Below are 15,499 nucleotides of genomic sequence, written 5' to 3'. Positions count from 1 at the left end.
ACAAAAGCCCTAAAATTATAATTCAAGAAGTTGGAAGGAATATGAAGCTTAGCAATGCATAAAGTAACAAAAAAAAAACCTCACAAAACGACAGCAAAATGCTTAAAATGATGACAAAAATACACAAGTAACAATGAAAACACTCAGAGATTTTTTTTAAAAAAAGAACAACACAAAATGCCCAAAATAATCGCTTAAACACAGAAATTCACTACAAAACTCTTTCTCCCTTGTTTCTCCTCCTTCACTAAGGTGTAACACTGCCCTGTCTTTAAATATTTTCCCCAATAACAAAGTTTAGCTAAAACTTCCTATTATTGTTTATATATTTATTTATTTAAAAAAAAAAAAAAAAAAAAAAAAAAAAGTTTTATTTTGTGTGAAATTCTGTCTCACATACTCTTGTATGGCTTTGTTATTTTTATTTTTACAACCCCTTCGTCATCCATGGTTTCCCTGAATGATTATTTTTAGGGTTATTGGACAATTATTGTTGTATATTCTTTGAAATATTTGTATAAATGTATGGTCTACCTCATTTAGGCTAAATCTACTTTTTTCTACAAATCTTCCCTCAGTTTTGATTTTGTATTTCACCTCTATAAATCAAATAAAGTTTACTCAAAGTGCAAGATACTGATTTAGATGACCTCAGCTGTGTGACATGTGAGTGTGTTGTATAGCTGTGTGTTGCCAGGTTCAGTAGATGCATAGCGGTAACATATTGTTAGAAATTCAGGAAAAATGCGTCATAAGCGGTATTTTAAAGATCAATGCTAAATACTTGTAACCTTCCTTTACAAGTAATATTGTTGTTGTTTTTTTTACTTTTAAAAGTCAATTCACGTCCGCCCAGAAGCGGGAAACCGTCCAACCTGGCCACCCTGGGCTGAGTCGTGCAGTGTGTGGGCGGGTCTTACCTCACGCTGCTATCAACAGTGTGGGAACAGTTTGGAGGTTAAACGCAGCAATGGAGCCGCAGAGGAAACGGTGCAGCTCTCGTTGGCCACTGTGTTGCTTCTTCGTCTTGTTTTTTCACGTCCAACTGGTCTGGACTGGAGGTAAGAGTGAGAAAGACTCTATATTTATTCATGTTATTGTTACAAATGTCGAGGAGGTGGACGTGCGACACAGCGCGTAGGCCTGTGCTGTGTCCTCGGTGACGAGGTTCATAGTTGACGGTGTGTTTTCATACACCTGTCTGTAGTTTATATCTTAAACACTTTTTTTTTTTTTTTTTTTGCATTTGGTATCGTTTAAAATTAATTTCCCTTTGTTTTCCAACTGAAATGAAGCGCTGTCGTTCAAAACAATGTACTAACGATTGTTACACAACACTTTACAGCTAAAATTAACTATACACTTATTTAATAATGCAATGATATATTTACCTTATCTTTTAGGCGGTTTTTTTTTTTAAAAGAGAATGTTCATGGATTATATTTCACATGTGTCGTATAGAGAGGATTAAATCACAGTCAAGTTTTGGATCAATCAGTGAAATGAAATAACTAAATGACAAACATGCGGTTCGTGGGCCGAACCTGAATCACCAAAGTCTCCAGTTGGGTTCATGGGCAGATTTAGCAGTATATTAAAGTTGGAAACCCAAACCCAAGCTGATCAGTTTTTAATTAAAGGCTGTTGCTATAGTTCCGTACCCAGACCTCAGACAAACCGGATGTAGGCGTGAAAGCGTAGTAAATATTAACACGTTTACGTACAATATTTTGCTACATTAAATTTTCCTACTATGATTAACCCTAACCCTAAAAAATTAAAAGAAAGATTCTTACCTTTTTCGAACATGTCGGACGCGCATGCACAGTTCGCCATATGCGCATGCCCATTGTCTACTGTAGGAAACTTTCACGGTAGGTTTATTCTACATTACACCGGCACTTCCTGTGCGCATGCGCAGTAAGCCAAATGCCGGTAGACCCGTGTCCTTCTAGCTATAGTTCCGTCAGTTTTATTTTAACCCTAACCCAGGAAATACCCTCAAATGTTTTTTTTTCTTCTTTTCTTTTTTTGTATTCTTATAGGTGGAATTTGCCGTGTTAAATATGTTAAAACTAAAAAAAAAGAAAAAAAAAAGATACATGTCAAAAGTGGGATTCAAACCCACGCCAGCGGAAGGAAGAATCCTTGAATCTGGAACCTTGGCTTAGACCACTCGGCCATCCTGACACGGTGGTAACATAGGTACATTACGCCGCTTATGTAGAAAAGGTCTGGCAGTGACGGAACTGGACATGCTGAGATTGTATATGTGCACGCGCGCACTACCGAAAAATACATTTTTTTCTAAAAAAAAAAATTCATTTAACGTGACACCAGTTTGTCTGGTGTCCGGTGTTACGGTCTGAGTTTACCTCTGTACTGAGATTATAACCCTAACATAATCCAATAAACAAATAAAACACGTGTCCGATCACTTTGAAAACAAAAACGAAAAATTTTAGCAAAAATTCTTTTTTCGGTAGTGCGTATGTGCGCGCATGCTCATATACAATCTCAGTATGATGCGAACTCAGACCATGACACCGGGTCTGGAACTCTAGACGTTACGCTAAAGGTATTTTCACTATGGATAGATGATTGATCATTAATAGTGTGTTTTAAAATCACTAAACGGTCCCTGTGTGTGATTTTTAAGGACTTCAGACTCAAAAAATTCAAAAAATTTTTACCAATTGCTCCGTGATATTCAATAGGTACACTGTACATTTTTTGTTTGATCTGATCAATACTTTTTGAGATATGAACACTTCAGTTAGAGATAGGGTGAGAAGCTCAGTCATTCGGGAGGGGCTCAAAGTAGAGTCGCTGCTCCTCCGCATCGAGAAGAGCCAGATGAGGTGGTTCGGGCACCTAATTAGGATGCCCCCTGAACGCCTCCCTAGTGAGGCGTTCAGGGCACGTCCCTCCGGAAGGAGGCCCCGGGGAAGACCCAGGACACGCTGGAGAGACTATGTCTCTCGGCTGGCCTGGGAACGTCTCGGGGTCCCCCCGGAAGAGCTGGAGGAAGTGGCCGGGGAGAGGGAAGTCTGGGCCTCCCGACTGAGGATGCTGCCCCCGCGACCCGGAAACGGCTAAGCGGGAGAAGATGGATGGATGGATGGACAATAAGAAAGAAGCAGATCGCCTTTTTGCTACACCGTGCTGACCATCTGCCAAACCTTTAGCTGCTGCCAGTGGGACATTTGCATTTGTTAGGGTGTACTCACACTGGCAACCAGGGCCGTTCCTAACCAGTTCTGTGCATGTGTGAAACCATGGGGGGCCATTGTCTGGCCTGCGTAGGTGTGAACTGCACCGCAGGGGGCGTAACGGCCCGATGGTCCTGCTGGAAGAGGTGGTCCAAACAGCGTGCCAGACTGGCACGGTTGGTCGCGCATGCGCACTCACAACTCGACCCGCGCGCAAAATGTGATGACGTTGGTACCACGCGACGCTTTACGGCACATAAACATCTGCATTCCGCAATGATAGCGGTGTCAGAAATGCTCGTTAGCCGATGAAAAGTTCAGAGTTGGCGTTACCTGATATATATACATATATATGTATATATATATATGAACAACACCATAGAGAACTCATAGAGGAAGAGGACAACTAGACCGTCAGGACTTCTCTTTGTTCAGCCGACAGCGGGACAGTAACGGAGTGTAGCAGCTCATCATCAGGTCCGGGTATTTCCGAGGGTTTAAATATACATATAAAGACATATTACTGGTATATAAACCAGAAAATATGGAAATGGGACATTTTACTGCTGCAAATGTGTAACATATTACTGATATTTTGTGGACAGGACACATGTGGTTGGCTATTATATAACCCAGAAAAAAATGGAAATTGGACATTGTACTGCTGCTAATGTATAAATAATATAAATATATATATATATATATATATATATATATATGGTGTTTCAGTGTTCTGGGACATATACTCAAACTCTGTAGAATGAAAACAAACACAGTGTCTTGGGGAGCAAAGTGTAGTGTATTAATTTATTCATCTAAATGTAACCAAAAACAGAACATCACAAATACAAACCCAAATAAATGTAATGTCTGAAAGAAAGGGTAATAATTTTCCAAACAGAAATCAATAAGCCAGAAATAAAGTGCAACCTTTTGCAAAATGTAACATGAACCTTAAAAACAAAACATTTAAACATTGGAAGTACAAGGATGGGAATATTATGACAACAGAACCTGGAACAAGACTGCAAATTGTTGCAACTATTTATTTATTTATTTTTAATCTTATTTTAGTTCTCTTCTTAGGTCGTGTCGTGTTAGTGCACATGTGGCAATACCAATTTTCAGTATGTGGAGTTCCTGTTAGTCCTGCACAACTATAATGAATTGCTCAGAAATCTACATGTGTCCTGTTCTCAAAATACCAGTAATATGTTACACATTTGCCGTAAAATGTCCCATTTCTATATTTTTTGGTTTATATGGGTTAATATACCAGTAATGTGTTTATATGCATGTTTATACATGGGTTTTACTCGGACCCGTCATCATCACGTCTCTGCAGAAGAAGACCCTCCGCTGCACCTCAGCACTTTAACAACTCACTAATTTCATAAGTTAAATACACTATTTCTACCTTTGTTTTTCTGTTTGCATGTCGTTTGCTTTGTATTTCATAAAATGGTTTCTCCAACAGTTGGTTACATCTACACATTTATACTGTATATAATGCACATGCAGGATGATGTGTAACAATAATCAGTAAAATTAGCTGTAAACACATTTTGTAGAACTAAATATAAGGTTATGCTGTGAACAGAAAGAAAGGAAGACGAGCCAGATAATTCTAAACTTTAGAATATAATACAATCATAACTTTTAATCATAAATATGACTCTTCTCAAAACAACAAACTTTGATATCTTTGTCACACAATATCTAAGCTTCCAGTGAATAATTTACAAATAAGAAAAAAAAGTTCACTGATGATGACATTGAGATCTCAATGTCACCGTCAGTGAACTCTTTTTGGAAAAGTTTCGTGCACTGCATTGTGGGATGTGGAGTCCCGTAAATGGATGCAAGGAAGTGTTTTATTTTATTCTTACTGTAGTTTCTTGTGTTTTTCGCCATTTAAGAAGGCCGGTGATTGACTTTACACCTTTTTTGTTGTACTTTACCGGTATATGGCCAGATATGGATCTCTCCGTGTAAACCCCAAAATAAATATCCACTATTGTTTTGCCACAATTTTCAGTCGGTGAAAATGAAAACAACTGTTAAAATGATCACGTTTCAAAATGTGCTGCAGACTGAGGTCAGAAGAATTAAGAAAAGTCCCCACATTAATAATCTGTGTCTCTTTTCCAGATTGCCCTGCAGACGGACGTACGTGGTTAACATTTGGAGACAGATGTTACCACTTTGTCCACGGAGAAGAAGACAAAATCAAAGGCTACACCTTTGACAGAGCGAAAACCCTCTGTCAAGGCTTTGGTAAATGCAACTGTTTTTCTTTTTCTTAATTCTCTTCTTATCATGCGTAGAAGAGCTTTGTTGTCCTAATTTCCACAATTTTTTCTCCACAGAACTTCTGACTATCCAAAATGCTGAGGAGAATGACTTTGTTATTAACTACAGCCCAAAGGTCTGGAAAGGAAACGTCAACGTGTGGTTGGGAATGTATTATGACACAAACAGTAAGTAATATGTGATTAGTGTGACTGTTAGAGAGAGTGACAAAAACCAATATCTGCTTCATTTAACCCAGGAAGTTTTGTGCATTGCATTGTGGGAGGTAGTCCCATAAACTAATGTGTAAAAATGTTTTTACTAGTGGTGGGACTCGATTAAAGAAATGCTACTAATTAGTTACAGACTTTGTAATTCATTAATCTAAATTAATCGCACAACAATATTTGACACAAGAAGATACGTTATTCCTATTTAAATTGATTTTGGTACATTACTGAATCAATTATAACAATAGAATAAATGACCTTAAACAGCAACGTTGTGTTTATTATTTATATCACTGAGTGCTAACATAATGTGCAATTTGAATAAAAATAACAATTTGTACACAACTGAGTTTTTTTTTTTTTTTTTTTTTTTTCTCCATCCGTTGTTATAAACTAAAATTAATGCCCACGAACAACTTCTTCTCTGATCTCCCGTCTCTTGTTTGAGTCTTAAACTATGACTAAAGACATTCCCCAGTACATTTGGTCCACATTACCTTCAATGATAAAGGGTCGAGATTGGTCTAATGCAGAGGTTCCCAAACTGGGGTACGTGTACCCCTTGGGGTACTTGAACACCTCTCAGGGGGTACACAGAAACATTTGTCAGATTTTTTTTTTTTTTTTTTTTACATTCACAGACTTTTTTCTCATCCATCAATAACAATTTGTGGCACAACTCTTTAAAATACACCAAAAGTTGAAGTTCAAATTCTAAAATGAGAAAAAAGAATAAAAAGGCCTAAATTCAAGTTTAATGTTGGACGAGACAGGAAGGAGTTTAGACGAGCCTGCAGACAAAAATAAATAATGTATAACGTGAGCTAAGGGGTACTTGTGATAAGTAGTAAAGGTCAAGGGGTACATGGGGCAATACAGTTTGGGAAACACTGGTTTAATGTATGTTTTTGTTCAGGTGACAACATGATGTGGTTCCACGAGGACCCTGTCCGCTTCACTAACTGGGAGCAGAGCTCCTTTGCCTCAGACCTGCTGCCTGTAGACACATGTGTTGCATTGCATAGCATGACAGGAAGATGGGAAAATGTGAGCTGCATGGATGATATGGAGAACGGGGTCATCTGTGAGACGGCTCAGGGTAGGATTCATGATTTTTACTAATACAGTAGCACACATATCTAGTTGAATGTGTGAGAATACAAGCATGCAAAGATTGCTCTCTAGCAATGGACCCTCTCTCTTTTCATTTCCCAGATGTGGAAACAGCAAAGCGAAGTGAGTCCACCACCTTTTAAAGCTTTTTTTCATCATTTCTTTTCCTCACTGCGCTGTGACTTTGTGATAAGAGTTTTGACCCTTCCTTGCATTGTTTCTTGTTCCACTCAGAGCCCAGCGGGCTGCTCTCCGCCCTGGTCATTCTCAGCGTGGTGGCTATCATGGGAATCTCAGTAGTCATTTGGGTCGTTCATCAAAAACACAAATTCGGCTCCACCATCCTCACGGCTTTCGAGTACCACCCACCGTTCCGAGTCCTGGACTCAGACCAGTCCTGCCTGGTGGAGGCTGAGGAGACTGATAGTGTGCCTTAGGAGAAACACCGTTAGTGTGAGGTTACTTGTCACAATGGTTTGTAGTGCATTTTCCACTGGCTGAAAACACTTCACTGCTGGTTTTTGGTCAAATGTACTAACACAAATATGTATAACTTTGCTGCATTTTCACCATCTGTTTGAGACTAATATCTAAGGATACGTTAGGCACTTTAATGTGCTTTAGTATTTGGTTTTTGCACATGATCAAAGAAACTGTTACTATGTGCTGGGGAAGGTAGAACAAAGTCCTCAATCGCCTGTTATTGTACTTCCAAATGTGTGCTTCGATTTCTAATCTCTGACATGGAATGCCAATTTATGCTTATTGTGCCTTTTGGTGTTTTTTGCTCCTTTTGAATTAAGTCAAATGTGATGATTGCTATATTTACACTAATCCAACGTGTCAGTTTTAGTTCTTGTGTTTCAGCTTGAATTTAAAGATGCATGATGGCGTATTGTTGAGGTAATGTTTCACCTTAACCACAGGTAAAGCATCCTTGATATTAAATTGAACATAAGCCATTTGTAAATGAATGATGGGATGCTGTTGTCAGTCCATATGAGACTGAAGATTCCGTCCATGAAAATAAGGACTATTTGCGCACACAGTTGACCTATAACTTGGTCATTAACCAAAAACTTCTCATGATGCAAATGTATTTTCTAAGTATTAAATGTATTTTTGCATCTGCACGTGGTCCACTGTGGATATTTGCAATTTTAAACGTGCCATTCATGAGCTGCCATTAAAGTGTCTTTTTATTTCCCCGCTAAGGTAATCCCAATGTGATATTTCTGTAATTGTAAATAGTTTTTACTTCTCTTAAATAGGGTGATTCCAAAAATGTGCCAACATTTTAAAGGTTTGAACTCACTAAGTATTTTTAAAAGAACCTTTCGCTGTGACATGTTATTACTGTGGCAGGAATTGAATCCTGCATGCTTTTTAATAAAGTGGTTATGGCTATTATTGTAAAATCTTGTCTTATTTGTAAACTTATTTTTTTAGAATAATGAAACGGACATAATCTACAATATGACTGATTGCACACAAATAGTTATGGACATTCAATTATTATGAGTTGCAAATCTGAGTACTGTATAACGCTTGTTTTACTTTCCACAATGAAGGCAATGCTTTGTTTTATTCACCAGGTGGATCATTGAAATATTCTTTGTCTCTCGTTAGACCTAATTTATTAAATTGTGCTTTGTGTGTTAAATTGCTTTTAAACTATATACGATAGAGGGTTTTCATGGCGCGTCATCAACCCAGAACTCGCCATTTTGACGATAAGCAGCAGCAAAACAAACCACACGCACACAAGCAAATCCCGAATTTCGAGAGGAAATGGTGAATTATTGCGATATATAAACCACAGAAAAGCTCCTCAAAATGCATTATAGGTGCAAAGGCATACAGGGAAGGACTTGGTCCACAGGAAAGGGCACGATATTTAGAAAAGTTAGGTTTTATTGGTGGTACAGATCCATATGAGTCTTGGAACAATGCCAACCCGGAGAGTCTTCCGTCTATTATGTATCCAGATATCGTCAACTACCTGGTTTTCTCGCTAAGGCCATACACAGCAGAAAATCTTAAATCTTATAAACGTTTGGAGGCCTATAACCAGATGGTGTGTGGATCAAGTCATCAATGATAGATGTGTCGTGAAGGCCAAAGTATGTAATGCAATAACTCAACTAAAAAAAACTCCCTCTATTTTATAGGAAGAAATCTCCAGCGGAACCAGGTTCAGAGGTGACAGACATCCGCTTCGACTGGTTAGGGTTAGTGAACAGGATAGGATAGAAGGATAGTCAATCCAAATGTCCCAGACTAGTTGAGCCATGAACCAATGATCAGTCCATCTGAGATTTTTACCTGGAATACAATGAGAAATACAGCACATTTTAGCTCTGCATTTTAACAACTGTGTTGCTACAGTATCAGGTTATTAAATGTGATTATATTAAGTCAATAATACCACATGCAGTAGCTTGATATGAATTATATTATCATAATCACACTAGAAGATGAGTTAAGAGCCACTGCTATCAGCAATTCACTTACCTGACAAGAAATGAGCCGAAGAAATTTAGATGTTGTCCATATTTTTGCCTCGTAGATCCTGGTTTAGCTTTGCTAACCACAAACTCCTCTTTTCAAACTCTGATTTGTTATAACTTTTGGCAATCTTTAAAACTCCAAATGTTTTTCACAGTCTGATTGATTGTAGAATTCATAATGGAAATGTGATAGGGCTGTAATTTTACACGAACACTGTGTGCTAGTGTTTGATCATCTACACTCATGTCATCCTCTAGTTTTGGTGTACATTTATTTTTATTATATGTATACAGTAACCATTTTAACAACACATACATTTATCAGATTCCTAAATAATTGACGTTTTACTGTTTTCTGGGGTAAATGAAAATGCAACATGTCTTAAGAAAGTATTTGGAAAACTAAGGTGTTTCATATGTATTATTTAAGTGCATTGTCTATACCTACAGCTCAGTTTGAGAAAAGCTTCTGATTAGGAATATTGTTAAAAACAAAAAAAAATAAATAAAAAAGTTCTGTATATATGTGTTATACCTAAGTGTGCATTCACATACCAACACAGAAAAAATGATGCAATGTTGTGATTTAAGAAAGTGAATTGTGTATATGTAAATGAGCATAGTGGCATAAGCAAGACATTGTGTGTGAGAGAGAACTAACTTTAAAAAAAATATGTTATCAACAAACTATGTTGCATTTAACAGCAACTGAACTGCACAAAGTGCAATATTAACTATAATTAACCCAGGTTTGAACACTTCATGTACAATATTTACAAAACCTATCACTGATGTCTGCAATTTATTGATCTATGTAACTGCAGACATGGGAAAAACAACAAATATTTGAATATTACAATATTTAGTTGTGGTTGATATAAGAATGATTTCACAATTGTATTTCATTTGATAGCAATGCGTTGTGAGGATGGGCATTACCTTTGTTTTGAACCACCTTTTCCTAATCAGACCCATTTAAGAGGACTACTGTGGAAAAGCTATGGTTATTTTATTTAAAAGTATTAATATTTAAAACTCTTTATATGTTTGCGTGATTAGAGCTTTGGGTGTGTTTTGATTTATTTGAAAACACTTTTTTACACACATCAATTTCTGTCATTTTCCATGGGAATTTTCTGTATTGTAAAGCACATTCATTAATGCACAAGGCAATTCAATGTGTTTTACAATACATGATCAAAAACGTGCACAGAAAAATATTCAAACAGCTTAAAATCAATGCGGACATTAAAATAAGCAGTAAAAAACATTTAAAATCAGCTGTTTAATGACCAAAGTCACATAAAGTGAAATGCTTTGGTTTTTTTTCCTCCTCTGTAAATTATAAAGTTCCTCCACAGCCTTACTATGTGCAATATCACTCAGTACTCATTGTAAAACCCCACTTAATGCTTATTTATATTTTTCTGTACTGTTATCTGACCAATATCTATCTCAATAATTATTTATTTAATTTTTATTGTATATTTATTGTTGCGTTAGTTTTTCCCCCTTTCTGTATTTGTATTGGTGTTATTGTTTGCTTGCTCTTTGTATCTATGGCTGCTGTAGAGTGTGTGATTTCCCCATTGTGGAATAAAATAAAGGATAATCTAATCTAATAAAAATGCAAATTGTATTTATTAATATATTAATATGATGGTCCTGCTGCTCCAGTTAGTTTGATAAATTAAATGTGGACTTAATTGTTTGTTGCTGTCCTGGTTTGGACAGGACAGTGTAATAAGAGAGATAAAATCTGCTCATTTGACTTTGACCCTGAAGGAAACAATCCGTATGTGACAGATGACGTCATCTTGATGCAAGATGTTTTTTTTTTTTTATGGCTGTGTTAAAGGCGGAAAGTAAGTAAACTCTCTCCCAAGCAGGAGCCAGAGTTTGCCATGCTGGCTATTGTTTAGTTCTTCACTGACTGAGCAGTTACATCATAAAGACTGAAGTCCCAGTGGAATATTTAGGAGTGTTCCAAACTCAAATGGCTGTCTTTTCTCTGTTCGCTCCGTCAACACAACGGATGAAATCAGCTGCTGCGCCTTCTCTGGGTCTCTGTTAGCCACAGCTCCGGTGATTAAAGTCTCCGTGTTTACAGCACAGCGGACTTCACGGAGCTGCCTTCTCCCCGCTCAGGGGCCACGGTTACGGGGTCACAGCTGCTGTTTCAGCTCGTGCGGAGGTTACCTGCTCAGCTGCTCCACGGACGGTCCGCCATCTCGTGGCGAACAGACACAGGTGAGCTCTTTTTTTTTTCTTTTCTTCTTTTTCTTTTCCCGGAAGTGACTATTGATACGGAAACGTATCATAGTCCACTTAGTACTATAGGTATGTTTTCCGAACTTGATTTACATAGCGTCATGTGCCTGTATTATTATCACCGTGTCAGGATACCTAAGTGCTCCAAAAATTATGCGCTTGATTTAAAGCTGCAGTCTGCAACTCTTATAAAAGTTACTTTTTGTCCTATTTGCTAAAGCTGTCACTATGAAGGGACAGCTTTACTTGAAATGAGTAGTTTGTGTGAAAAAAACAGACTTGAGTCCCCCCTGCTGCTCCTGCAGCCTTTGGCAGATTGCCAGAATGCCGTGCGACCGAGTAAAAAGAACCAATCAGAGCCAGGATTGTGTTTGATGGGCTGTCTGACAGCTGTTGTTCACAGTCCCCGCCCCCTTCACCGGGCTGAAGCGCAGTAGAAGATGGAATTGGTGACTTTTCTGCTTGAAAGTTAATTACTGTTGCTTGATTTACATTATGTTTGATTTGTAATTGTTACACTAGAACTCTGTAGTGCATGTGTCGTTCATGTGTGCGCAGCAGCCTCCTTGTGAGCTGCTGTAGGTGACACTGTGTTGTTGCTGCTGCTGCTGAGGTGTGTGCACATTGATAGAGAGAAGCGCTGCAGTAATATGCTTTTAACAGAGTATGTTATATTACTGTGATGTTGCCGTCGGACTGACGTTAGCTTGTTGCTCCTCTGAGGGAGGGACTTTGGAAAAAGGATCTGAGAGTTGCGGACTGCACCTTTAAGAATTCTACCTTCTGCTGTCGTGGGTTTGAATCCAGCTTTTGTCATTTATATTTTTTCATTTTAACATTTATAACACGGCAAATTCCACCTTTAAAAATACATATACGAAAAAAAGAAACATTTCAGGGTATTTCCTGGGTTAGGGCTAAAATAAAAGGGCAGGGTAGCTAAAATACATAAGAAGCTAGAATAAAACTGATGGAACTTTAAGTCACTGGCAAGCTATTGATACGTTTCTGTTCTATTCTATTTCCACCTAATGTTTTTATTATCCCGCTCTCTTTGGCACAGGTGAGGTGTCAGCTGTTCTGCAGCATCCGAGCCGCAGTCCACTCCGCGCATGCTCACTGGCCCCGGACACATCACTGCTGCTGGCAGGAGCCACAGACGGAACTGCAACCCTCTGGGACTTCTCCTCCCAGACTCTGCGCAGGTACATCCCAAAGTACTCAACTTAATTACTGGAATGAACGTACAGATACTTCATGTCAAAAAGTATTTACACGTAAAAGTAACTCATTTAAATAATTACTCAAGTAAAAGTACTGGGGAAGTGTCTGCATAAAAAATACTTAAAGTAACTAAACCCCCAAACGCAGTTAATATCAAAATTAAACGTCATCATAAAATAAAGTGCAACAAGTTTCTTTTCACTGAAACTACTGTGTAGAAGTCTCAAAGTAACCATGACAACATATTGACGGCATTGTAACAACTGTAAGTGAGAACATTAAGGATAAATCACTGAGTTACTGACAAGGCACAAAATAAGAGAAAAATTATAATTTCTCCTATTGTCAGTTTAAACACTGATTTGAACAGATTATATGAAAATAAAATGCCTGTGCATACATAAATATTGCAGGCATTACACACTGCCATCATAAAATCAAGTGCATCAAATAACCATTGCAACTCATTGAAAGCATTGTAACCACCACTGAAATATTGCACAAATGCACAAACATATTGATTAAATATCAGAAAAAAATATTATTATTATTTAAATCAATTTTTTAAATAAAAAAAAAAAAAATCGATTTTTTTTTTTCTTCACACCCCTAGTTAAAACCATGCCAAAACCTCACAAATATGCCATACATTAAAACATGCAGGATGGAGGCTCTCCAGGACAGGACTTGTGCACCCCTGTGTTACATCATCAGTGAATGATGATTAGTTTTGTTACCTTCAACTGATAAAATGATTCTCTCATATGGGTTTTTTACTGAAGCATGTCATACACAGTCCTCATCAGCAGAGGGAGTCCTTGCACAGCACTTTTTTCTTTCAATTGTTCCTTTATTTTCTGCATGTAATCAGTGCTTCATATAATTATAAAATGTTGTCTCAATCAACTTCTTTAACTGGAAATGCAGATGTGAGGCTTTGTCAGAGAGAGAGAGGGAGGGAGGGAGAGAGGGAGAGAGGGAGAGAGGGAGGGAGGGAGAGAGGGAGAGAGGGAGAGAGGGAGAGAGAGAGAGAGAGAGAGAGAGAGAGAGAGAGAGAGAGAGAGAGAGAGAGAGAGAGAGAGAGAGAGAGAGAGAGAAGTAATTTACTTGGTTGATTAAATTCTAATTACATTTGTTTGTTAAGATAATCTGAAATTACATTCTTGGGTTTTACCTGCATCTTGAAGTGCATGGTGTGTGCAGTGAAATGGGTAACACCCACATTACAAACACAAGTCCACAGGTGCATTTAGTAATAAATGCCAGTATCACATTTGCAAAATTGGGGTTATCAGAAGTATTTTTTAACATATATATATATATATATATATATATATAAGGAAGTTCACGTCTGACCAAAGTTGCACCAACTTTCCCTTCCGTTTTCCCGTGATAGATGCAGTGTGGTGAGCGAGGCCAGTGTTGTTGCATGCTGCTTCTCTCCGTGTGGCCAGATGTTTGTGACTGGCTGCACTAATGGAGACCTCAAACTCTGGGACATAGACGTCCACTTACTGCATGCTGAGAAGGACGCGCATGACCTCGGGGTCGCCTGCTGCTGCTTCTGCTCGCAATTTAAAGTTGGTAAGAACCAAAGTTTAATTTCACTGAACACATGATTCCACCTACATTGATTTATCATCTGTTTTGTTTACATTTGCATGCACGTTTCCAACGACGTACATGCTGATACAGTAAATAACAATTGATGTAACAAATACTTAATTTATCATTTTTGTGAACATTTAGCATTTTTTAGCTTCGCTTTTTTGGTTTGTTTCTTGCTCTTGTTCCGCTTGTTTTTGAATAATGTAAACTAGGACTACACTGTTCATGCCTGCACTTGTACACTTTTAATATATGTATTTTTCTACTTCCATTTCTTTCCCCTTTTATATAATTTAAGATAAAAAAAACTTACCTGAAAATATTTTTCAGTGGTGTCCAGAAAAAAACGTGTAATTAATTTTAAATTCAGAATATCTTGAAGTAAAATGGAGTACAGCTCTAAGATTTATAAATTCAAAAATGACTATCTTTGGTATAAACTGAACTTTAACAAAAATCCATAAATAGACGTTTTCATTATATCACAGTGCGTGTCTCAAAATGACAATTGAAAGTCCGACCAGCCAAGACACTGATGATATCATCAAAAACAGGCCACCACATGATTTATTTGTTTTATTATTGGACTTGTCCGTGTTGAAATATATAGACACAGTCAGAGTGGATGTGGCTGCCTTTGTTCTGCAGACGACTGCTGTGTGGAGTTTCGACTGGCCTCCTGTGGACAGGACAACCAGATGAAAGTATGGATTGTTTCCCAGCGTGAAGGAGGAGGTAGGCCGGCTTCTTAAGACTGCTCTCGAATAGAAAAGGTTGAGTTAAGTGACACAAGGTCGAACACTGAGTCAGGAAAAGTGTCTGTTATCGTCCTACTTGATCCAAGTGCAGCAATGGAAGCTGTTGATCAGAACTTTGTTTTGAACAAAATTGGGCTGGATTAAATGGGAAAGTCTTGCAAGTCCTACTCGAAGGAAAACTTTAAATTGAATCTGACAGGAATAACAATGTGTTTTACAGAGGTGTAAAGAGTACTAATATATCCTACTCAAGTAGAAGTACTGTTACTTGATTGAAATTG

The 15,499-nt window shown here is 37.8% G+C and overlaps 2 protein-coding genes across 2 annotated transcripts; both read left to right on the top strand.

Moving 5' to 3' along the window:
- Positions 1–907: 907 nt before the first annotated feature.
- On the top strand, positions 908–7,980 carry cd302 (CD302 molecule). Its single transcript, XM_028436251.1, has 6 exons — positions 908–1,061; positions 5,364–5,489; positions 5,582–5,692; positions 6,651–6,833; positions 6,950–6,970; positions 7,082–7,980. The coding sequence occupies exons 1-6, from the start codon at positions 971–973 to the stop codon at positions 7,282–7,284; spliced, it is 735 nt and encodes a 244-aa protein (XP_028292052.1). The 5' UTR covers positions 908–970; the 3' UTR covers positions 7,285–7,980.
- A 3,036-nt stretch (positions 7,981–11,016) lies between these two features.
- Positions 11,017–15,227, top strand: LOC114455111 (WD repeat, SAM and U-box domain-containing protein 1-like). The gene is made up of 5 exons (XM_028436147.1): positions 11,017–11,033; positions 11,453–11,607; positions 12,692–12,833; positions 14,249–14,436; positions 15,109–15,227. Exons 1-5 carry the CDS (start codon positions 11,017–11,019, stop codon positions 15,210–15,212), a joined length of 606 nt encoding a protein of 201 aa, XP_028291948.1. The 3' UTR covers positions 15,213–15,227.
- Positions 15,228–15,499: the final 272 nt, after the last annotated feature.

This window comes from Gouania willdenowi, chromosome 21 (assembly GCF_900634775.1).
Source record: "Gouania willdenowi chromosome 21, fGouWil2.1, whole genome shotgun sequence".
NCBI classification, from domain to species: Eukaryota; Metazoa; Chordata; class Actinopteri; order Blenniiformes; family Gobiesocidae; genus Gouania; species Gouania willdenowi.
The sequence above is the reverse complement of the archived record's forward strand: the minus strand, read 5'-3'. Positions and strand labels throughout refer to the sequence as shown.